The 26,115-nt window shown below is 46.1% G+C and overlaps 1 protein-coding gene across 1 annotated transcript in view; it reads right to left on the bottom strand.

Moving 5' to 3' along the window:
• Positions 1 to 22,146: 22,146 nt before the first annotated feature.
• LOC145348990 (histamine H2 receptor-like) overlaps positions 22,147 to 26,115 on the bottom strand; it is a 42,628-nt gene continuing 38,659 nt past the window's right edge. Inside the window, exon 4 of the mRNA XM_080197170.1 lies at positions 22,147 to 22,825. Within this exon, the coding sequence (XP_080053296.1) occupies positions 22,147 to 22,825 (679 nt within the window). The remainder of the gene's footprint in view (positions 22,826 to 26,115) is intronic.

Genomic DNA, 26,115 nt, shown 5'->3' with positions numbered 1-26,115 from the left:
CATTTAAAAAGGAATTGGATAAATGCTTACACAGATTTTTTTGTGTGGGTATCATAGAATCCCTACAGTGCAGAAGAAGGCCATTCAGCCCATCAAGTCTGCACCGACCACAATCTCATTCAGGCCTTATTCCTGTAACCCCACATATTTACCCTGTTAATCCCCCCTAACACTAAGGGGCAATTTAGCATGGCCAACCAACCTAACTCACACATCTTTGTATACTTTGCATATTTTTGTATGCTTAGAAAACATTGTGCTGTGCGGGAAAGAGCAGAGAAACTGACTGATTTTTCGCAGAGCACAATGGGCCAGGTGTTGTAGAAACCACAGCAAAGTTACGGCACAAAAGGAGGCCATTCGGCCCATCTTGTCCAGGCCAGCCATGGATTTCATGATTTTCCAGAGTGTTCGTCTATTAGTAGGTTCGGGGTGTTTGCAGAAGGACAACAGCAGGATCATCTAAAAAAAAAACCATGGCCCATTTATTTCTTAACAATGCCAGAGAAATATAATCGCATTGTCCTGTCCTCAATGTCAGATGGTGTTATTTGTTTTCACTGGAAAGACAGAGGCTGAGGGGAGACCTGATAGAGGTCTCCAAAATTATGAGAAGCATAGACAGGGTGGATAATCAGAGGCTTTTTGCCAGGGTGGAAATGTCAGCTATAAGGGGGCACAGGTTCAAGGTGAGGGGGGAAGCTCCAGGGGAGATGTTCAGGGAACGTTTTTATGCAGAGAGTGGTGAGTGCCTAGAATGCACTACCAGAGGGTGTGATCGAAGTAGAACATTAGCAACATTTAAGAGGCACATGGATGGTTACATGAATAGGGAGGGAATAGAGGAATATGGACTGAGTGAGGGCTGAAGGTTATATTTTAGTTTACTCAGGGCGTCATGATCTGCACACACTAGGAAGGCTGAAGGGCCTGTTCCAGTGATGCACTTTTCTTTGTTCTTTGTTCTTTTTCCTGTTGCCTGAAGGACAAGCACTCAGAAATCTCATTGTAATGACTTCAATGAGACCCATAAGGTTGGCCTTTTAGAGTATGAGCTCCCTGATTGACGTCATATTTCCTGCCCAATCAGGTAATCTCACCTGCATATTGTATATCCAATGAATGGAAGATGGTGGCATAGTGCTTTTGTCACTGGATAGGCAGTCCAGAGACCTTGAACAAGATCTGGGAAATTGGGTTCAAATCCCATCACATCAGATGATGATATTTGACTGCAATAAAAATTTGAAATTAAAAGGTCTAAGGATGACCATGAAACCATTGTTGTTTGTTGTAAAAACCCATTGGTTCACTGACATCCTTTAGGGAAGGAAATCTGCTGTCCTTACCTGGCCTGGCCTACATGTGACTCCAGAGGCATGTGGTTGACTCTCATAAGCCCTCTGAAATGGAAGGCCATTAGGGATGGGCAATAAATGCTGGTTCCAGCTAGTGATGCCCATATCCCATTAATGAATAAAAAATAAATAAATATGGGAGTTTCAGGCCCACTCGCACTCCTGATTCTGACTATATACCTGAAGCATTCTAGGAGTGGCCATGATAGACTGGGAAACAATACTGAAAAGAAAAACAAAGGATAGGCAATGGCAGGCATCTGAAGAATGAATAGATGAACCCCAGAAGTTGTTTATTCATGTTTGGCACAAGAGTATCAGGGAATTATGACCAAACCATGGCTTACAAGGAAAAGTAGAGATAATATCAGATTCATGGTTGAATCATTCAAATTGGCAAGAAATGTAATAGGCCTGAGGGTTGGGAGCAGTTTAAAATCCAGCAAAGGAGGACCAAGGGATTGATTCAGAAGGGAAAAATAGAATATGAAAGTAAGCTAGTGGGGAAGGTAAAAACAGACTGAAAAAGTTTCTACAGATTTGTAAAGAGAAAAAGATCAACAGAAACGAATGTAGGCCCCTTACAGTCAGAAATGGGAGAATTCATAATGAAGAATAAAGAAATGGCTAAGGAATTAAATTTGTACTTTGCTTCAGTCTTCACAAAGAAAGACATGAATAATCTACCAGAGTGCTGAGAGAAACATATTTTAGTGAGGAGCTGAAGGAAATCAGCATGAGTAGAGAAATAGAGAAATGGTTTTTGGGGAAATTGATGGGATTGAAGGTGAATAAATCTCCAGGTCCTGATAATCTTCATCTAAGCGTACTTAAGGTAATGATCCTGGAAATAGTAGATCCATTGGTGGTTATTTTCCAAAATTCTTTGGACTCTGGAATAGTTCCTACAGATTGGAGGGTAACTAATGTAAGTCTGCTATTCAAAAAAGGAGGTAGAGAGAAAACATGGAACTATAGACCAGTGAACCTCACAACGTGACTGTGGAAGTTGCTAGAGTCCATTATCAAGGATTTTATAGCTTGACATTCAGAAGGCAGTGGTATAATCAGACAAAGTCAGCATGGATTTACAAAAGGAAAATGATGCTTAATGAATCTATTAGAATTTTTTGAGGATGAAACTAGCACAGTTGACTGAAGAGAACAAGTAGATGTGGTTTATTAGACTTTCAGAAAGCTTTCTCACATAACAGACTACTATGTAAAGTTAAAGTACATGGGATTGAAGGTAATGTCTTGAGATGGATAGAAAGCTGATCAGCAGGTAGGAAGCAAAATGGGTCTTTTTCTAATTGGTGATCAGTGACTAGGGGGGTTCCTCAGGGATTTGTGCAAGGACCCCAATTATTCACATTACATATTAATGATTTAGAATAGGAAATTGAATGCATATTGTCCAAATTTGCAGACGATACAAAGTTGGGTGGGAGGGTGGTCTGTGAAGAGGATGCAGAGACACTTCAGCAGTGATTTGGACAGGATGATTGTGGGCATGTGCATGGTATAATGTGGATAAATGTGAGGTTATCCACTTTGGCAGCAATAATAGGAAGACAGATTGTTACTTGAATTGGTGCAAATTGAGAGAGGTGGATATTCATTGTGACCTTGGAGTCCTTGTACATCAGTTGCTGAAAGTAAGCGTGCTGGTACGGCAGGCAACAAAGAAGGCAAATGGCATGTTGGCCTTCATAGCAAGAAGATTTGAGTATCGGTATAGGGATGTTTTGCTGCAATTGTATAGGGCTTTGGGGAGGCCCCATCTGGAGTATTTTGTGCAGTTTTAATGTCCTTATCTGAGGAATGGATGTCCTTGCTATAGAGGGATTACAGCAAAGGCTTACCAGGCTGAACCCTGGGCTGGCAGATCTATCAGATGAGAAGAGACTAAATCAGGTAGGATTATATTTACTGGAGTTTAGAAAAGTGAGAGAGGATCTCATAGAAACTTATTAAATTCTACCAGGGTTAGATTCAGAAAGAATGTTCCTAATGGTGGGTAAGTCCAGAACCAAGGGTCATAGTTTGAGGATAAGAAGTAAACCTTTTAGAATAGAGATGAGGAGAAATTTCTTCACCCAGAGGGTGGTGGATGTGTGGAATGCACTACCACAGACTGTAGTTGAGGCCAAAACGTTGTCTGATTTCAGGAAGAAATTAGAAATTTGGAGCCAAAGGGATCAAAGGATATGGGGAGAATCTAGATATTGAATTCAATGATCAGCCAAGCCATGATCAAAATGGATGGTGGAGCAGGCTTGAAGGGCTGAATGGCCTACTCCTGCTTCTAGTTTCTATATTTCTATTAGTGGAATAGAGTTTATTAAGAAAGGGAATGTGGTGAAGGGACCCTGGCCTCTGAGGAATTGTTACACTCATGCCTGGTAAGTATCTTGCTCTGTCGACCTTTGCACATGAACAATTTCTGCTTTGGAAGCAACATTAAACCCACGGTAACATGAGTGCAGCAAGTTTGTTTTGTGCCTTTGAGGAACTAAAGGGAAATCAGATGATTAAAATGTTGGGTTAAATGGAACTTACAGCACAGAAAGAGGCAATTTCACTCAACTGCTTTATCTGTGCTCCAACGAACCTCCTTCTGCTTCTCTGTACATAATTCTGTCAGCATTTCCCTCATGTTCTTACCTTGCTTTCCCTTGAACGCACCTTTGCATTTCAATTGTGAGAATTCATTCCCGTGATATCATTGCCCAAATTCAATTTCACGCCTGAGCCTAACCTGTAATAGAATCAGGAATCATACCTTGCAAAGCTCTTTTATTCAGATCCCAACAGTAAGTTGAGAACTGTTTCCTAAAGGAAGTTTACTTCCAACATTACATTTATAATTGGCACCAGTAGCAGAATAAGTGGTTTGAAATTAACACTTCTGACTGTGACTCTAAACTAAAGTGAGTCACATCGCTTTAGCATGAGAATTGGCACTGATGATTTTATCTGAACTTTGAACCCCCATTCTCAGTGTCTGTTGATTAGATATACTTTGTTTCATTGCACCCCTTCTGAACTTGGATACATCCCACATTGAGATGACTGTTAGTTGGTAGAGTGGCACGGTGGCACAGTGGTTGGCACTGCTGCCTCACAGCGCCAGGACCTGGGTTCAATTCTGGCCCTGGGTGGCTGTGTGGAGTTCTCCCTGTGTCCGTGTGAGTTTCCTCTAGGAGTTCCGGTTTCCTCCCACAGACCAAAAGGCATGTTGGTTAGGTGTATGCTAAATTCTCCCTCAATTTTTTGCAGGTTTCCAAATCTTGTCTTTATAACTCTGACGAAAATTCATCCAGGCTTGAAGGACAGGATTTTCTGGCTGTGCTCTCCCCAAAGCCAGAAGATCTCACCCGAGGTCAATGTGAGGTCATCCATTTTGGTAGGAATAACAGCGAAATGGACTATTATTTAAATGGTAAAAGAATTGCAGCATGCTGCTGTGCAGAGGGATCTGGGTGTCCTTGTGCAAGAATCTCAAGGAGTTGGTTTGCAGATGCAGCAGGTAATTAAGAAGGCAAATGGAATTTTGTCCTTCATTGCTAGAGGGATGCAGTTTAAAAACAGCGAGATTATGTTGCAGCTGTATAAGGTGTTGGTGAGGCTACACCTGGAGTACTGTGTACAGTTTTGGTCTCCTTATTTGAGAAAGGATATACTGGCACTGGAGGGGGTACAGAGGAGATTCATGGGTTTGATTCCGGACTTGAGAGTGTTGGCTTATGAGGAGAGACTGAGTAGGCTATACTCATTGGAACTCAGAAGAATGATGGGAGATCTTATAGAAACATACAAGGTTATGGAGGAACTAGATAAGATAGAAGCAGAGAAGTTGTTTCCACTGTAAGGTGAAACTAGAACTAGAGGGCATAGCCTCAAAATAAGGGGAAGCCAATTTAGGACTGAGTTGAGGAGGAACTTCTTCACACAAAGGATTGTGAATCTATGGAATTCCCTGCCCAGTGAAGCAGTTGAGGCTACCTCATTGAATGTTTTTAAGGCAAGGATAGATAAATTTTTGAACTGTAAAGGAATTAAGAGTTATGGTAAGTGGGCAGGTAAGTGGAGCTGAGTCCACAAAAAGATCAGCCATGATCTTATTGAGTGGTGGAGCAGGCTCGACGTCAGATGGTTTACTCCTGCTCCTAGTTCTTATGCTCTTATGTTTCCCGGACTCACTGAGGTGATATTTGCTTCCCTGTTCCAACATTGTATGGGGCTGGGTGGCACAGTGGTGGGCACTACTGCCTCACAGCACTAGGGACACAAGTTCGATTCTCAACTTGGGTCACTGCCTTTGTGAAATTTGCACATTCTCCCTGTGTATTCATGAGTTTCCTCTGGGCACTCCTGTTTCCTCCCACAGTTTGAAGGACATGCTGGTTAGGTCCCTCGGTGTACCTGAACAGGCGCCGGAGTGTAGCGACTAGGAGATTGTTACAGTAACTTCATTGCAGTGTTAATGTAAGCCTACTTGTGACACTAATAAATAAACTTTAAAACTTAAACTGCAAGGTGACCAGCTGGAGGTTGCTGTGTCTCTGTTGTGACGCATTTGGGGGTCACCTAAGAAGCATGGTTGTACTTCCCCTTGGTGTGGTTTCTTGGCCTTGTGAATTGTCTTGGGATCTCCTGTGTTTCTGGTTGTTTTAGATTTGCGTAGCTTTCCAAAGTGTCCTTCGTGGCTGCATTGATAGCAGGGCTGAGACTGCAGGACATTCTGGGACCTGTGGGGTCGCTTGGCTCCACAGTGCTGGCATGATCGACGACTCTCTAGTGTTCGGTAAGGGTATTGCTTCCCTTAGCCCCTGTTAGAATCATAGAGACCCTACAGTACAGAAAGAGGCCATCGAGCCTGCACCAACCACAATCCCACCCAGGCCCTACCCCCATATCCCTACATATTTTACCCACTAATCCCTCTAACCTAAGCATCGCAGGACAGTAAGGGGCAATTTTAGCATGGCCAATCAACCTAACCAGCACGCCTTTCACACTGTGGGAGGAAACCGGAGCACCCGGAGGAAACCCACACAGACACGAGGAGAATGTGCAAACTCCACACAGACAGTGACCCGATCTGGGAATCGAACCCAGGTCCCTGGACCTGTGAAGCAGCACTGCTAACCACTGTGGTACTGTGCCACCTCTGTTGTTTTACTAACTAGGCAGTGGGTGTCACTCTGCTTGCTTCCACCCCTCTAGATGTATCTGTGCTGTAAATGGATTTTTATATTGCCTGCTAATTTGAATGACCTTTTCAAAGATCAGATTTCCCTTGGCATGAAGCATGTTTGAGAGTGCACTATCTACCACTCTGACAACAATCTCGTCCCTGATTAGTTCCGATTTCAGGTCACCGCAGTCACAGTCGCACTGCTTGCTGCAGCTCGCTAATGAAAGAGACATCAGGCTACGCCTGGCTGTTGGACACTTTTGTTAAACTTTGCTCTTTCAAGAATATTGCTACGTTTCAAATTAAAGTATGTGTCAAGTTATTTTAAAACTTCATCAAATTTTGATGATGATTCATTTATTCCTTGTCCAGCTTATTATATTTTTACCTACCGAATAAATCATAGCGACCCCATGGTGTAGAAAAAGGCATTCTGCCCATCGAATCTGCACCGATCACAATCCCACCCGGGCCCTATCCCCGCAACTCCACAGATTTACCCCGCTTATCCCTCTAACCTATGTATCCTGAGATACATTAAGGGCAATTTAGCACAGCTAAGTGCATCTAACCCATACATCTTTGGACTGTGGAAGGAAGCTACAGCACCTGGGGGAAAGCCACACAGACACATGGAGAATATACAAGCTCCACACAGGCAGTGACCCAAGCCAGGAATTGAACCCAGGTCCCTGGTGCTGTGAAGCAGCAATGCTAACCACTGTGCCACCACGTTTTAGTTGATTCAGCTTCTATCTTTTTATTTAGACCTGAAGCCATCAGATCTCTAACGAATACTTTTTCTCCAATTTCGTGACTGGTCTAGTCTGGTAAGGTAGATTTTTGATCCGTGGTCATTAACTTACATGTGTACAGCTGTAAATGCTATATTTGTTCATGGGATGTTGGCGTTGCTGTCTGGGCCAGCATTTGTCGCCCGTCCCTAGTTGCCTGAGTGTCAACCACATTGCTGTAGGTCTGGAGTTACATGTAGGCCAGATCAGGTAAGGATGGCAGATTTCCTTCCCTAAAAGATAATAGTGAACCAGATAGATTTTTCTGGCAATCAGCAATGGTTTCATGGTCATCAGTAAATTCTTAATTCCAGATATTTTTTAACTGAAAAATCTGCCATGGCGAGATTCGAACATTAGCTGAGTTTCTGGATTAATAGTCTTGCAATAATACCACGAGGCCATTGCCTTTCCTAATCGGAAATCCAAGATGGCGCTGCCCTATCCTTCATCACAAGGAGGATTTCTGGGTGCAATAATGGCATTCGCAATTTCTGTGTTTTAAATTTTCAGCAGCAACAGTTTTGGGTCTTCCCCACGCTCTCTGAGAGGTCTCTCACCTTGAAACCGTTGAGTCTCAGCTGGGTTTGAAACGCTGATTGCTTTTTAATTTAATTATTTTCCCTGTTCAGAGTGAGCTTGTCTGCCACATGGTCAGACATCGACAGTAATAAGGGGGCACGTGTTCAGGTGAAGGAGGGAAAGGTTGGAGGTGTGCGGGGAAAGCCTTTTTTACACAGAGGGCGGTGGTGGGCTGGAACGCACTGCCAAGTGAGGTGGTTGCAGCAGACTTAATTGGATAGACACATGAACAGACGAGGAATAGAGGAATACAAGTGGTTGGTATAGGTAGGACAATATGATCGGCGCTGGCTTGGAGGGCTGAAGGGCCAGTTCCTGTGCTGTACTGTTCTTTGTTCTTTATTATTGACTCAGGACCCCTGCTATTCTCAGCGCATGTAAAAATGGCTATTTGTTGGTGGCACGATGGCATACTGCCTCACAGCATCAGGGACCCAGACCCCTGCACATCTTTGGACTGTGGGAGGAAACTGGAGCACCCGGAGGAAATCCATGCAGATACAGGGAGAATGTGTAAACTCCACACAGTCAGTCAAGCCTGGAATTGAACCCAGGTCCCTGGCGCTGTGAGGCAGTAGTGCTAGCCACTGTGCCACCGTACTACCCCAAATTTCTATGTGCCTTGAACATAACCACTGCACAACTGGTTTAGTCATGCAGAATTATGATGTTGTGGCGACTACACAGACGGGTCTCAAGGAAGGGCAGGACTGGATGTTAGATATCCCTGGGTATAAGGTACCAAGAAAGGAAGACGAGGAGGTAGGACTGCTAGACTTTGTTAGGGAGAGTGTTGCAGTCCCTAAGAAAGAGGATGTCCCAGAGGATTCAAAGTCAGAATCAATTTGGCTAGAGCTAAGGAACAAAATGGATGCAATTACATTTTTCGCTGTAGTTTATAGACTGCCAAGTATGTAGAGGAACAAATCTGCAGGGAAATTAGAGAGACACGCAAACCTTATAGTTTTAATGGGCAACTTATATTACCGGAATGTAATCTGGGAAGCGATAGTGATATAAAGGGTGGAGAAGAGCAAAGGTTTTTAGCCTTTGCACAGTAGAATTTTCTACAGTAGTAGAGATCTAGGGGTGCATGTTCATAGCTCCTTGAAAGTGTAGACATTTATACAATGGCCACACTTCGAATATTGTGTACAGCTCTGGTCACCCTATTATAGAAAGGATAATATTAAACTAGAAAGAGTGCAGAAGAGATTTACTAGGATGCTACTGGGATTTGATGGTTTGAGTTATAAGGAGAGGCTGAATAGACTGGGACTTTTTTCTCTGGAGAGTAGGAGGCTGAGGGGTGACCTTATAGACCTCTATAAAATAATGAGGGGCACAAATCAGCTAGATAATCAGTATCTTTTCCCGCAGGGAAGTCTAAAACTAGAGGGCGTAGATTTAAGGTGAGAGGGGAAAGATATAAAAGTATCCACGGGGGCAATTTTTTCGCACAGAGGTTGGTGAGTGTCTGGAACAAGATGCCAGAGGTAGGAGTAGAGATGGGTACAATTTTGTCTTTTAAAAAGCATTTAGACAGTTACATGTGTAAGATGGGTAGGGAAGGATATGGGCTAAATGCGGGCAATTGGGATTAGCTTAGGGGTTTAAACAAAATGGGCCGGCATGGACAAGTTGGGCTGAAGGGCCTGTTTCCCTGCTGTAAATCTCTATGACTCTATGAGAACAAGTGTGCTTAAAGTTTATTGATTAGTGTCACAAGTAGGCTGACATTAATGCTGCAATGAAGTCACTGTGAAAATCCCCTAGTCGCCACATTCTGGTGCCTGTTCGGGTTCACTGGGGGAGAATTTAACATGGCCAATGCACCCAATCAGCAGATCTTTCATTGTGATTCTCCCTTTTATTCTATCAGCTATATGTTTTCTCACAAGCCTGTTGTGCGGCCCTGTATCGAATGCCTTCTGAAAGTCAATGTACACCACATCAACAGCATTACCCTCATCGACCCTTTCTGTTACCTCCTCAAAAATACCAGCAAGTTAGTGAAACACGATTTAGAAATCCATGCTGGCTCTTCCTGATCAACCCATATTTTTCCACGTGACGACTAATTCTATCCCAAATAACTTGTTTCTATAAGATTCCCTATCATCAAAGTTTAACTGTGGGAGGGTTGGAAAGTTTTGGCCTTAGTAGCTGTTAGTTATTAAGGTCTAACTGTTGGGTCACTCCGCGGCGATTCATTCCCATTGAATGAATGAGAGAGAATTTAGCATGGCCAATGCACTTAACCAGCACATTTTTCAGATTGTGAGAGGAAACCAGAGCATCCGGAGGAAGCCCACCCAAACATGGGGAGAATGTGCAGACTCTGCACAGACAATGACCCAAGCCAGAATTGAACCCGGGTCCCTGGCGCTGTGAGGCAGCAGTGCTAACTACCATGCCTCTGTGCCACTCTATTTGCAAAGGGTGAAAGGTCTGTTCCAAGCTTGGGCCCTGGATGCTTCCTTTACAATTATGGCAAGGGAGTGCATGTGAGGCAAAGTGTGTGTACGTATGTCACCCACCATAGTAAATGCCTTGGTGTCTATTTTATGACTGTGAAATGGCATGAAATCAACCAATTTAGAGGCCATTAGCTTTTGCTGCTTTTAACAGATTTGTCATTATTCTTATTTGTGCTTTGTTATCACTAGATGGGTACTTAAAGATAGAGAAGCCACGAATATGGATAACCTAAAAGTTAATGGTTGAATTCAGTGCGATTTGGGTGTTCCAATCATCATCATCATCAATCTCTCTGAATTGGAATTGTCCTAAAAAAATTCTAAGTATCCAATGTGAGGGAAAATGGGAGTAAATTTTGTTTTTTTAGTGCAATATCTGGAATGAATCTCCGACATTCTGTGTGTCACAGAGTGCCTGAGTGAGATTCACTCTGGAAATCTGTGGTGGGGCCTATTCATGCCCAAGAGGTCGGCAGCATAGTGCTGAGTGGGCCACTGCACACGCCGATCTATCAGTGTGGAGATTGGCGCATGTGCAGCAGCTCCGCATTGCCTGCCTCCTGATCACTGGGCAGACCCGTACCCCCTGATGCCCCGATTGCTGGCTTCTGGGACTGCCCCGGGCCAGCCCCAATGACCCCCCTAACTTCCCTCTCCACCAGTCCCCATCTCCTTGCCCACACTCGGCCCTCTTCCAATCCCGAACTCCCAATCCCCCTGCTGGACAGTGCCAATCCCCACCTCCCCAACCTGGATTGTCAGGCCTGATCACCTCCTCCCTTCCTCTCCCTGTCATCCCAAGTGCAGAGAGGCAGTGGGTGCCTGTTTCCCAGCACCTCCCCCCTCCACCCCCCCAAGAGGCCCCATTCCTGGTAGGCCCTGTCCTCTTGGTGCTGTCCAGTGGGCAGTGCCAAGATGCCCCTTTGGGCAATGCCATTTTGCCCCTTGCGTGCTGGGGGCCAGGCTGACAACTGCTCAAGGAGAGCCCACCTCGCCCCTTACCCCTGACCTCCTGGGTAGCCCTCAATGACTTCTCTTCCCTCAGTAAGAAGTCTCACAACACCAGGTTAAAGTCCAACAAGTTTATTTGGTAGCAAAAGCCGCTAGCTTTCGGAGCGCTGCCCCTTTGCCAGGTGAGTGGGAGTTCTATTCACAAACAGGGCATATAAAGACACAAACTCAATTCACAACATAATGGCTGGAATGCGAGTCTTTACAGGTAATCAAGTCTTGAAGGTATAGACAACGTGAGGGGAGTGTTAAGCACAGGTTAAAGAGGTGTGTATTGTCTCCCAACAGGACAGTTTGTGAGATTTTGCAAGCCCAGGCAAGTCATGGGGGGTTACAGATAGTGTGGCATGAACCCAAGATCCCAGTTGAGGCCGTCCTCATGTGTGCGGAACTTGGCTATCAGTCTCTGCTCAGCAACTGCCAGTTCCCTGTTAGTGGGGAACTGTTGTAAATCTCACTAGAGGGAACCACTCCTGGTGGGGGGAAATCCGTGAGACTTCAGTCCCAGGCCCGCTAATTGGAAGCAAATGCCAATTTCCATATTATTCTGTGCCAGCTGGAAATCTTAGTCTTGGAGACTCGCGGAGGCCGTGACACCCAGCAGAAAGCCCGCAGAACTGTCTCCGCTGATATCTCCTGGCCTGTTGTGCAGTGGGCTGGGAGAATCAGCCCCCGTGTATCCTGGGCTGAGTCAGCAGGCTGATCCTGGAGCCACTGCTCTTTGGACAGAGAGCACAAGACTGGTCCGAGGAAGGGGGATGGGGGTGGGGGTATTGCTCGAGCCAGGATTCTGTTCCCTCTTCTTCTGCTTTTGTTGCCACTGGTGTTGTTCTTGTATCATCATGGTTGCTAAAGGAATTAGTTTTGGTGAAGATGCTGGGGTGAGTTTGTCTGTCTTCCCACTTGACTTTGAGTATACCATGGAATCACCACTGCTAGACATTCTCGCGCACCCAGCAGGTGCCAAGTCTCACTGCCATATAGAAGGGTGGTGACAACAGTGCTCGCCAGTCTCCGTGCCAGTGGATAAAGATTGCCAACCCATCAAATTGTGCAGTTGTCAACTGTGCACTGACTTCCTCATGTTAAAAGATGACACAAGTAGTCATCTGCCAGGGATATTAAAAAGCTTTACAACTGTGGTCAAGTGGCGTCAGAGACCAGGTTTCATACCTGCACGTAGGAAGTGGATGTCTGGTGGTTACTGAATCCTCGGATTGGGTTCGGTGCCTTTCCGCTCATACTAGTTCCTACATTCCCAGGAGGCTGATAGGTTGTGGTTCTGCTCACAGCTCGTTTCTCCAGCAGGACAATCCCGGATAGTACCTGCACTTGACGAGCCTGCTGATCTGGGCAGGTCTAGAGGGCAAATCTTTACCAAAGCACACATTTGCAGGCCCTCAAGGATGTGTTGTTGCAATTATACAGGCCTTGGTGAGGCTATCACCTAGAGTATTTTGCGCAGTTTTGGTCTCCTTTTCTGAAGAAGGATGTTCTTGCTCTCGAGGGAGAGCGGCGAAGGCTTACCAGGCTGATTCCGGGGATGGTAGGGTCGATGTATGAGGAGAGATTGACTAGGTTAGGATTGTTTTTGCTGGAGTACCTGTGCTGTAATTTTCTTTGTTCTTTGAAAGGAGGGGAGATCTCATAGAAACTTATAAAATTCTAACAGGACTAGACAGGATAGATATTCCCAATGGTGGGGGAGTCCAGAATCAGGGGTCATAGTCTGAGGATTGGGGGTAGAACATTTAGGACGGAGGTGAGGAGACGTTTCTTCACTCAAACAGTGGTGAGCCTGTGGAATTCATTACCACAGGAAGTAATTGATGCCAAAACACTGAAGAGGCAGCTGGATATTGCACACGGGACGAATGGGATCAAAGGTTACGAGGAGAAAGCAGGGTTAGTCTATTGAGTTGGACAATCAGCCATGATTGTAATGAATGGTGGAGCAGGCTCGAAGGGCCAAATGGCCTCCTGCTGCTCCTACCTTCTATGTTTCTATATAAAACAGCTGGATGAATGAAGCACATTTGCGCAACAATGGCTGTGAAGATGGATGAAGGCAGCAGTGGGATGTGACACTCTTTAATTGTCATTGCTTGCCGTTCCATTGGGTGAAGATTGCCAACCCATCTACTAACATTTATTTGTAAATCAAACAAGATCTGTGCAGACTAGGAATCAAACCTGAGTCTCCCTGATCTGTACGGCTCAATTCCACACTGAATTTACCATTATAGAAATGAGAGAGAGCATGTTATGTCACTCTAATGGGATGTAAATCAAACAGAACATCCTTCTACTATCAGCCGCAGCTCTGAAGAGGAGGTTGAAGAAACTGTTTATGTTTAATCAAAATGGTGAATTAGCAGAAGCAGTGAGGACAGGTCCCATTTGTAAGTGCAATAGGAAACTGGATGGATAGGGCAGCACGCTGGCACAGTGATTAATACTGCTACCTCACAGCGCCAGGTTCAATTCCAACCTTGGGTCACTGTCTGCGTGGAGTTTGCACCATTCTAAGAACATAAGAACATAAGAAATAGGAGCAGGAGTAGGCCATCTGGCCCTTCGAGCCTGCCCCGCCATTCAATAAGATCATGGCTGATCTGTCATGGCTCAGTTCCACCTTCCCGCCCTCTCCCCATAACCCTTAATCCCCTCTCTTATCAAAAACCCATCAACCCGCGTCTTAAAAATATTTAGCGAGGCAGCCTCCACCACTTCAACGGGCAGAGAATTCCAGAGATTCACCACCCTTTGAGTGAAGAAGTTCCTCCTCAACTCCGTTCTAAACCGCCCCCCCTTTATCTTGAGGCTGTGCCCCCTAGTCCTACTGTCCTTTCTGAGCGGGAAGAGCCTCTCCACCTCTATCCTATCCATCCCATTCATCATCTTATACGTCTCAATGAGATCTCCCCTCATTCTTCTAAACTCTAATGAGTACAAGCCTAGTCTATCCATCCTCTCCTCATAGCTCAACCCCCTCAACTCCGGCATCAGCCTAGTAAACCTTCTCTGCACTCCCTCCAAGGCCAAAATATCCTTGCATAAGTACGGCGCCCAAAACTGCACACAGTACTCTAGCTGCAGCCTCACCAATGCCCTATACAGCCGCAGCAAGACCTCCCTACTTTTATATTCAATCCCCCTCGCTATGAAGGCCAGCATCCCATTTGCCTTCCTGACCACCTGCAAGCTGGGTTTTTGCGACTCATGCACAAGGACCCTGAGGTCCCTCTGCACCGTCGCCTGCTGCAGTTTTCCTCCACGTAAGTAATAATCCTTCCTACCATTATTCCTACCAAAGTGGACCACCTCGCACTTGCCAACATTAAATTCCATTTGCCAGTTCCTGGCCCACTCGCCCAGCCTATCTAGATCCTTCTGCAGACTCTCCACACCCTCCGCGCAATTTGCCGTTCCACCAATCTTGGTGTCATCAGCAAATTTCGACACCATACACTCAGTTCCCTCCTCCAGATCATCTATATAAATGGTAAATAGCTGAGGCCCCAGCACCGACTCCTGAGGCACTCCACTAGTCACCAACCGCCAATACGAATAGCACCCATTGACCCCCACTCTCTGCCTCCTATTTGACAGCCAATCCTCTATCCACGCTAACACCCTACCCCCAACTCCATGTCCCCTGACCTTCTGCAATAACCTCTTGTGAGGTACCTTGTCAAACGCCTTCTGAAAATCAAGAAAGACCACATCCACCTGCTCTCCTCTATCCACCGCCCTAGACACATCCTCATAGAACTCCAGTAAATTTGTCAGACACGACTTCCCCTTAACGAAACCGTGCTGCCTCTGCTCTATCAAGCAATTCCCCTCAAGATGCCTCGCTATTTCCTCCTTGATGACGGATTCTAACATTTTACCTACAACAGACGTTAAACTAACCGGCCTATAATTCCCCGCCTTTTGCCTGGCACCCTTCTTAAACAACGGCGTAACATTAGCCGTTTTCCAATCTTCCGGCACTTCCGCAGAATCCAGCGACGTCTGGAAAATAACCACCAAGGCATCCACTATCACCTCCACCATTTCTTTCAGAACCCTCAGATGCATTCCATCCGGTCCTGGGGGCTTGTCCACAATCAGCCCCTCCAGTCTGTCGAGCACCGCCTCTCTAGTAACAGTAATGTCATTGAGACCCTCCAGTCCTACCACCTTTCCATCTCTAACACCCGGTCCTCCTCTGTGAAGACCGAAACAAAAAAGTTATTCAAGACCTCAGCCATTTCCCCATCCCCTACCACTAAGTCCCCCCTCTCATCCTCTAAGGGTCCAACGTTCACCCTAGCCAGCCTCTTCCTTTTTATATATTTACAAAAACTCTTGCTATCCTTTTTTATATTAAGCGCTAGCCCAGCTTCATAGTTTATCCTACCCTTCTTTATCAATTTCTTTGTCAGTCTTTGTTGACATTTAAACCTCTCCCAATCCTCTTCTCGCCCACTACTCTTTGCTACTCTGAACGCCTCCGCTTTTAATTTAACACTTTCCTTCACCTCCTTCGTTATCCACGGCTTATTACCTCTCCTCCTACGGTCCTTTTTGACCATCGGAATAAATTTCTGCTGACCACCAAGAAAGATCTCCTTAAAAATCCTCCACTGCTCCTCAGCAGACCTACCTTCCAACGCGCTCCCCCAGTCCACATTCGCCAATTCTTCTCTCATCCGACTGTACTCCCCTCTATTCAAACAAAGGACGTGTGTCCAGGAACCCACTTTGTCCTCCTCCATCTGCATGTCTGCATGGGATTTGTCCCATTTCCTCCCACAGTCCAAAGATGTGCGGGCTAGGCAGAATGGCCATGCCAAATTGTCCCAAAGTGTGTAGCTTAAGGGGTTAGTGGGGTAAATACATAAAATTACGGGATAGGGCTGAGAGGTGGGGCTGGATAAGATGTTCTTCCAGAGTTAGTGCAGACTCGATGGGCCAAATGGCCTCTTTCTGCACTGTTGGGATTCTGTGGTTATTTGGCAATGAAAGCAATTGCAGAAGAGCGAGAGAGAGCAAAGCAGAATGGCTGAGGGGCGTGTAATCTGTTTTCCAGTCTCTCTCTGATTATCTGGCTCCCTTTATCAAATATCTCTTGTCACGTAAGCCAGGGAGACAGTCATACATAACAGCGCAAGGAGCTAAGACAGCATTATTTTCACATCACGTTGCCAAGCTGTTCAGCATCTTAAGTGAATTGCAATGTGGTCTCAGCAATTTTATTCTAATGAGAGTGCATAACATTTAACACATCATCACATGCAACAGGGAGAAATGAGAAGCCAACTTCAACTACAGAATCGTAAAGCTTTATAATGATGTTGAGAAGATTTTTCTCCCCATAACCCACCAAGATATTTTTATTACATACAGAGGAGCAAGACTGAAAAGAGCAGCAGAGGAGATGAGTTCAATTAGGATGTAGCTTCAGCAATCTGCAGTTTCAAAAAACATAGCCTTCAGGAAGAGGGAGATGAATGATTTGTAATAATAATAATAAAACAATCCAGTGAGTTCAGTGTGGAAATCTGGAGGATTTTTTTAACTCATTCATGGGATATGGGCATCGCTGGCTGGCCAGCATCTATTGCCCATTCCTAATTGCCCTTGAGAAAGTGGTGGTGAGCTGTCTTCTTGAATCGCTGACAGTCCATGTGCTGTGGGTTGACCCACAATAACGTTAGGGAGGGAATCCCAGGATTTTGACCCAGTGACTATGAAGGAACGGTGATATATTTCCAAGTCAGGATGCTGAGTGGCTTGGAGGGGAACTTGCGGGTGGTGGTGTTCCCATGTATCTGCTGCCCTTGTCCTTCTAGATGGAAGGGGCGATAGGTGTGGAAGGTGTTTGTTGTCAATGTCTGGTGTAAGACCATACGATATAGGAACAGAAGTAGGTCATTCAGCCCCCATCAGGTCTGTTCTGCCATTCAACTTGATCATGACTGATCTAATATGATAATTCGCAACTCCACTTTCCCTCCTTTTCCCCATAACCCTTGATTCCTTTTCCCTTACTGATTAAAAATCTATCTCAGCCTTGAACATACGTAATGACCCAGCCCCTACATCCCTCTGAGGTAAAGATTCACTCCCCTCTGAGAAAAGAAATTCCTCCTCATCTCTGTCTTAAATGGGTGACCCCTTCCTGTAAGATCATGCTCTCTAATCCTAGACTCTCCCACAAGGCGAAAGAACCTCTCAGCATGTATCCTATTAAGCCCCCTGAGAATCCTTTATGTCTCAATAAGGTCACATCTCATTCTTCTAAACTCCAGTGAGTACAGACCCAATTTATTCAATCTGTCCTAATAAGAAAATCCTTCCATATCCAGGATCAACAAAATGAACCCTCTCTGAACTACCTCCAATGCCAATATATCTTTCCTTAGATAAGGGGACCAAAACTGCTCACAGTATTCCAGGTGTGGTCTGACTGGTGCTTTGTATAGTTTTAGCAAGATTCCCCTATTTTTATACTCCATCCTCCTTGAAACAAATTCCATTTGCCTTCTCTATTACCTGCTCCTCTACTGTTGGAGTCTCTACAGATGGAAATTTTGGGGTGAACTTCCACTTTTACACAAATAGTCTCATTTTGAAAAGTTACATCATGTTAAATGAAGTGTAGCTGAATTTTTAATAGCATACTTAGTTCAGAAATACCATTGAATAACCTCTGGCCCAGAAAAATTAATTTTATATTTACAGAATGCCAACTTGAATCATAGAATCCTACAGTGTAGAAGGAGGCTATTCAGCCCATCAAGTCTGCACCAATCAGAAGCCCCACCCAGTCCCCATAACCCATACATTTGGAGTAGCTAGTTTCCCTGACACTAGGGTCAATTTAGCATGGCCAATCCACCATGTGGGAGGAAACCAGAGCATCTGGAGGAAACACATGCAGTCATGGGGAGAACATGCAAACTCCACACAGACAATGGCCCAAGCCAAGAATCGAACCCAGGTCCCTGGCACTGATGCAGCTGTGCTAACCACTGTGCCACCATGCAGCCCCTATTTATGAACTATCTTCATTTTTAATAAAAGTTTAAATATAAAATTATTTTGCTGTCGAAGATTGTTAGTAGTTTTTCAATTTCTATCTCATAGAACATAGAACATTATAGTGCAGTACAGGCCCTTCGATCCTCGATGTTACGCCGACATGTGAAACCAATCTAAAGCCCATCTAACCTACACTATTCTAATATCATTCATATGTTTATCAAAAGACCATTTAAATGCCCTTAATTTGGTGAGCCCACTACTGTTGCAGGCAGGACATTCCACGCCCTTACTACTCTCTGAGTAAAGAACCTATAAGAACATAAGAACATAAGAAATAGGAGCAGGAGTAGGCCATCTAGCCCCTCGAGCCTGCCCCGCCATTCATGGCTGATCTGTCGTGGCTCAGTTCCACATTCCCGCCCACTCCCCATAACTCTTAATCCCCTTGCCTATCAAAAACCTATCAACCCGCGTCTTAAAAATATTGAGCAAGGCAGCCTCCACCACTTCAACGGGCAGAGAATTCCAGAGATTCACCACCCTTTGAGTGAAGAAGTTCCTCCTCAACTCCGTTCTAAACCTCCCCCCCTTTATCCTGAGGCTGTGCCCTCTGGTCCTACTGTCCTTTCTGAGCGGGAAGAGCCTCTCCACCTCTATCCTATCCATCCCATTCAACATCTTATACGTCTCAATGAGATCTCCCCTCATTCTTCTAAACTCTAACAAGTACAAGCCTAGTTTATTCAGCCTCTCCTCATAGTTCAACCCCCTCAACTCCAGAATCAGCCTAGTAAACCTCCTCTGCACTCCCTCCAAAGGCCAAAATATCCTTGCGTAAGTGCAGCGACCAAAACTGCACACAGTGCTCCAGCTGCGGCCTCACCAGTGCCCTATACAGCTGCAGCAAGACCACCCTACTTTTATATTCAATCCCCCTCGCTATGAAGGCCAGCATCCCATTCGCCTTCCTGACCACCTGCTGCACCTGCAGGTTGGGTTTTTGCGACTCATTTGATAAGGTACCTCACAAGAGGTTACTGCAGAAGGTCAGAGGACATGGAGTTGGGGGTAGGGTGTTAGCGTGGATAGAGGATTGGTTGTCAAATAGGAGGCAGAGAGTGGGGGTCAATGGGTGCTATTCAGATTGGCGGTTGGTGACTAGTGGGGTGCCCCAGGGGTCGGTGCTGGGGCCTCAGCTATTTACCATTTATATAGATGATCTGGAGGAGGGAACCGAGTGTAGGGTGTCGAAATTTGCTGATGACACCAAGATTGGGGGAAAGGCAAATTGTGCGGAGGGTGTGGAGAGTCTGCAGAAGGATCTAGATAGGCTGGGTGAATGGGCCAGGAAATGGCAAATGGAATTTAATGTTGGCAAGTGTGAGGTGGTCCACTTTGGTAGGAAGAATGGTAGGAAGGACTATTACTTACGTGGCGAAAAACTGCAGCAGGCGACGGTGCAGAGGGACCTCGGGGTCCTTGTGCATGAGTCGCAAAAACCCAGCCTGCAGGTGCAGCAGGTGGTCAGGAAGGCGAATGGGATGCTGGCCTTCATAGCGAGGGGGATTGAATATAAAAGTAGGGAGGTCTTGCTGCAGCTGTATAGGGCACTGGTGAGGCCGCAGCTGGAGTACTGTGTGCAGTTTTGGGCGCCGCACCTGCGCAAGGATATTTTGGCCTTGGAGGGAGTGCAGAGGAGGTTTACTAGGCTGATACCGGAGTTGAGGGGGTTGAGCTATGAGGAGAGGCTGAATAAACTAGGCTTGTACTCGTTAGAGTTTAGAAGAATGAGGGGAGATCTCATTGAGACGTATAAGATGATGAATGGGATGGATAGGATAGAGGTGGAAAGACTCTTCCCGCTCAAAAAAGACAGTAGGACTAGGGGGCACAGCCTCAAGATAAAGGGGGGGCGGTTCAGAACGGAGTTGAGGAGGAACTTCTTCACTCAAAGGGTGGTGAATCTCTGGAATTCTCTGCCCGTTGAAGTGGTGGAGGCTGCCTCGCTAAATATTTTTAAGAAGCGGGTTGATGGGTTTTTGATAAGAGAGGGGATTAAGGGTTATGGGGAGAGGGCGGGAAAGTGGAACTGAGCCACGACAGATCAGCCATGATCTTATTGAATGGCGGGGCAGGCTCGAAGGGCCAGATGGCCTACTCCTGCTCCTATTTCTTATGTTCTTATGTTCTTATGCACAAGGACCCCGAGGTCCCTCTGCACCGTCGCATGCTGCAGCTTTTCGCCACGTAAGTAATAGTCCAAAGTGGACAACCTCACATTTGCCAACACTAAATTCCATTTGCCAGTTCCTGGCCCATTCGCCCAGCCTATCTAGATCCTTCTGCAGACTCTCCACACCCTCCACACAATTTGCCGTTCCACCAATCTTGGTGTCATCAGCAAATTTCGACACCATACACTCTGTTCCCTCCTCCAGATCATCTATATAAATGGTAAATAGCTGAGGCCCCAGCACCGACCCCTGGGGCACTCCACTAGTCACCAACCGCCAATACGAATAGCACCCATTGACCCCCACTCTCTGCCTCCTATTTGACAGCCAATCCTCTATCCACGCTAACACCCGACCCCCAACTCCATGTCCCCTGACCTTCTGCAATAACCTCTTGAGGCACCTTGTCAAACGCCTTCTGAAAATCAAGAAAGACCACATCCACCGGCTCTCCTCTATCCACCGCCCTAGACACATCCTCATAGGACTCCAATAAATTCGTCAGACACGACTTCCCCTTAACGAATCTCTGACATCTGTCCTATATCTATCACCCCTCAATTTAAAGCTATTTCCCCTCGTGCTCGCCATCTCCATCCGAGGAAAAAGGTTCACACTGTCCACCCTATCTAATCCTCTGATCACCTTGTATGCCTTTATTAAGTCACCTCTTAACCTTCTTCTCTCAATCCCGTATATTTGTCCTAATTTTCCCATCTATTGGATGATTAAAAAGTGGAGGATATCAGTGGCTTTTACTTCCTGTTTTGCTGTCTGTGAGAATTCTTCAATGTGATTAGCTGCTTGGCTTGCTTGAGGCTGGAGACGCTCTTGAGCTGAAGCCAGAATGAAAGTAATGCCAGCAGGGCTGAACTCCACAGGCGTAGAAATTGCTAGATCTTACTGGGCAGTGTTCTTTGAGGCTAGTAGCAAACGCTGTCCCTTCACTGCAGTTTGCAATCTCCAGGCCATACCTTTTTTATTCATTCATGGGACATAGGCGTCGCTGGCTGGCCAGCATTTATTGCCCATCGTTGTTGTCCTTGGTAGGCCATTTCAGAGGGCAGTTGAAAGTCAACCACATAGCTGTGGCGGTGGAGTCATATGTAGGCCAGACCAGGCAAGGACGACAAATTTCCTTCCTTAAAGGACATTAGTGAACCAGATGGGTTTTCCCAACAATCGACAATAGTTTCACGGTCATCAGTGGACTCTTAACTCCAGATAGTTTTTTATTGCATTCAAATTCCATCAACTGCTGTGATGGGATTCGAACCTGGGACCTCAGAACATTAGTTGAGTTTCTGGATTAGTAGTCTGGTGATAATACCACTAGGCTATCGCCTCCCCGTGTGGAGATTTGGTCCGATTGATCCAGGTTGCTGTCTAATGCTTCACGGGAGCCTCCTTTCGCACTAACTCCATCTGACCACGCGTAAGTGCGTATTATTTTGATTTGTTTTTGTTTCCACTGGGAATGCTGGTGACCCTGGTATTGTACTCAGCCTCTTGGGCAGTCTTTGAGAAGGTCACGATGGACACCATGTCTTCGCCGATGTCCACCTGCGACCTCCAGCGTCGGCAGATGAGCAGCTTCTTCAGCGCCCGCTGGAAGTCGCGGTTGAGGAAGGCGTACAGCATGGGATTGATGGTGGAGTTGCAGTACCCAAGCCAGGTTATCACTTTGAAGACGTGCGTGATGACGTCGCTGGACACCTCGGCGCTGTGCACGGCCAGCCAAACGTTTAAGACAAAGTACGGGAGCCAGCACATGACGAAAACAGAAATGATGATGCTCATGGTCCTGGTGGCCTTGTTTTCCAGCTGTAAGTTATTTGGCCGCTTGCTGTTGGGATGATAGTGGAGGTCCAGAGTCTGCGACATGATTCTGCTGGATTTCAGCCGGGATGCCCGATAGATGAAGAAATACATGCTGCACATGATCAGGAAGGGGATATAGAAGGCCAAGGCAGACGCCACGATAGCAAAGGTCCAGTTGGTCACGAAGACACATTCTGTCCTGGCGTCGAAATTGATGCCCGGTATTTCGTTCCATCCTTGCATCACGGGTAGAAATGATATTAGCGACGAGTAGACCCAAATAGTCACTGCCATGATGACACATCTGCAAGAAAATGATACAGATATAAAAGATATTTGTCTTAACAGCAGGAAAATGCTTTTGAACTCAACATGGTGTTGCGGCACGGTGGCACAGTGGTTAGCACTGCTGCCTCACAGCACCAGGGACCCGGGTTTGATTCCAGCCTCGGGTCACTGTCTGTGTGGAATTTGCACATTCTCCCCGTGTCTGCGTGGGTTTCTTTCGGGTGCTCCCTTTCCCTCCCAGAGTCCAAAGATGTGCGGGTTAGGTTGATTGGCCATGCTAAATTGCCACGTAGTGTCAGGGGGATTAGCAGGATAAATCTGAGAAGTTACAGGAATAACGTCTGGCTGGGATTGAGTACAGTGCAAACTTGATGGGCCAAATGGCCTCCTTCTGCACTGTAGGGATTCTATGGGTCTATGGACCCGAGGGGCAACTTTTTCACACAGAGTGTGGTGCGTATATGGAATGAGCTGCCAGAGGAGGCGGTACAGTTACAACATTTAAAATACATTTGGACAATTATATGGAGAAGAAAGATTTAGAGGAATATGGGCCAAAAGCAGGATGGAAGACTAGTTCAGTATAGGCAACCTGTTCGGCATGGATGAGTTGGGCCGAAGGGCCTGTTTCCCTGTTGTGCATCTCTATGACCCTTCTCCTGACAAATGATCTTTCTAGCCCCTCGGCTCAAAGACCACTCCCACTTCTTAATCTGCTTGAACACTTGTACACCCCCAGCATTCGAACAAAGAGCAAAGAGAACAAAGAACAAAAATCAGCCGGGGAAACAGGCCCTTCGGCCCAACGAGCCCGCGCCGCCATCTCAACACCACCAGTCCCCCTACTCCACCCACGACCCCTGTCTAATGTTTTATGGCCATCCAGATTGAGGGAAACTGATTTAGGGACAATTTATTCCTGCCAATCAGCCTAATAGCACATCTTTGGGGTGTGGGAGGAAACCGGAGCACCCGGAGAAAACCCACGCAAGCACGGGGAGAATGCGCAAACTCCCACAGACACCGGCCCAAATCCATGTGTCTGCACAGCAATCAGCGATAGTCACTGAGCTGTCATCTTGCCCAGTATCTTGTCCAGTTTAAGCACACACTAACGACATGAAGCACTGGGCCAATCTCGAACAACCAAGAGCAGCCCCAGTACGACCCATCGCGTGTATGCCCCTCGTTGGACACGAGGCGGACCGACTTAAAACCTGTGAATGAAAAGAGAAAAAACATTATTATCATACTATACCCATTTACATTACCAGGGACGCCCCAATGCTAATGACCCTTATTTAAAAGGTTCTCCTATATCCACCCATCTCCAACTCAGTCATGTGCCTGTCTAAGTTACTCTTAAAGGACTCTAGCGTGTTTGCCTCCACCATCTTACTTGGCACAGCATTCCATACCCCCACTACCCTCTGTGTGAAAAACCTCCCTCTAATATCTGTGTTGTACCTCTCCCCCCTCACCTTAAGTCCATGGCCCCTTGTCCTACGTGTCTCTATCATAGGAAATAGCTTACTTCTGTTTACTCGATCTATACCCTTCATAATCTTATATACCTCTATTAGATCCCCCCTCAGTCAGCGTCTTTCAAGGGAAAAGAGCCCCAATTTCTTCAATCTTTCCTCATACCCCAGTCCTTCCATACCAGGCAACATCCTGGTAAACCTCCTCTGCACTCTCTCCAGAGTCTCCACGTCCTTCCAGTAGTAAGGCGAGCAGAACTGAACGCAGTACTCCAAATGCGGCCTTTTCGACGAGATGACTTTAGTAAAGTCACAGTTGGTGTTTGTACCCACGAGGGCATCAGGGGAAGCTAAGCAGAAGAGTGTACGTTGCTCTGTATCTCAACAACAGCAATAACAACTTGCATTTATATAGCACCGGTAACATAGCAAACATTCCAAGGCACTTCACAGGGGTGCTTCCAAAGACAACCCAGCCACATAAGGAGATTGTGTGAAATGTGTGCAGGGTTCTGTAGATGAACCTAAGTATTCAAGGGAGTTTCATGTGTTTATGTTTTAAAATTCCAGAATTTTTGAGATTGCATGTTTTATTCTCAACTCAATCCAGCCTTATAGACATTCCAGTTCAGGGAAGAGATGAAATGTGAATCATGTGTGTAACTCCCTTGAGTACACACAGATCCCTCTCACAGAGTATATTGCCATCTGTAAGGTTGAGTCTCCTCGCAGGTTATGAATGCCAGTATCTGCCTTGTTTGAAACCTCTCCTCAAAATGAGGCCACAGCTTCAGATGCAGTGGAAAAAAATTAAAGTTTATTTCTTAGTCACAAGTAGGCTTACATTAACACTACAATGAAGTTAGACAGGGAGGACGTTCACGATGTTGGGAGAATCCAGAACCAGGGGTCACAGTCCGAAGATTCAGAGTAGATCATTTAAGATAGAGATGAAGAGGCATCTTTTCACCCAGAGTAGTGAGCGTGTGGAATTCATTACCACAGGAAGTATTTGATGCCAGATCATAAGAGGCGGCTGGATATAGCACTTGGGACAATGGGATCGAAGGTTGCGGGGAGAAAGCAGGATTAGGCTGTTGAGTTGGATGACCAACCATGATTGTGATGAATGGCGGAGGAGGCTTGAAGGGCCAAATGGCCTCCTGCTGCTTCTATCTGCTATGTTTCTACGGAAATCCCCTAGTCGCCACACTCCGTTACCTGTTTGGGCACACTGAGGGAGAATTTAGCATGGCCAATGCACCTAACCAGCACATCTTTCAGACTGTGGGAGGAAACCCTAAGGAAAATCACGCAGACATGGGGAGAACGTGCAGACTCAGCACTGACAGTGATCCAAGCTGGGAATCGAACCCAGGTCCCTGGCATCGTGAGGCAGCAGGGCTAACCATTGTGCCACCGTATCGCCCATGTTGGAGTGAAAAATTTTGAATGTCTTTTTTTAAAAATTTGTGAGGTGATCAGAAAGGGACCTAGGCAAGTTTGTACCTCCTAGGTTTGCAGATTCCCTAGGCTTCACTCCCTCCACAATGTCGGTGCACCCCTGTCAACATCGACAAATTATCAACGACTTGCAAATATGTCACATCTTTGGAACAGTAAAGCACCTTGAAGTGCTTTGTGGGACTGTTAGCAAACACAATGTGACACCAAACCATACGAGGGGACGTTAGGACAGGTGATCAAAGGATTGGTCGAAGAATTAGGTTTTAAAGGAGTATCTCCAAAGATGTGCAGGTCAGGTTGATTGGTCATGCTAAATTGCCCCTTAGCATCAGGGGGACACCAGCAGGGTAAATACGTG

This window comes from Carcharhinus amblyrhynchos, chromosome 1 (genome assembly GCF_965287045.1).
Source record: "Carcharhinus amblyrhynchos chromosome 1, sCarAmb.v2.hapA, whole genome shotgun sequence".
Taxonomy (NCBI): domain Eukaryota; kingdom Metazoa; phylum Chordata; class Chondrichthyes; order Carcharhiniformes; family Carcharhinidae; genus Carcharhinus; species Carcharhinus amblyrhynchos.
This window is presented reverse-complemented; position numbering and strand designations above follow the sequence as displayed.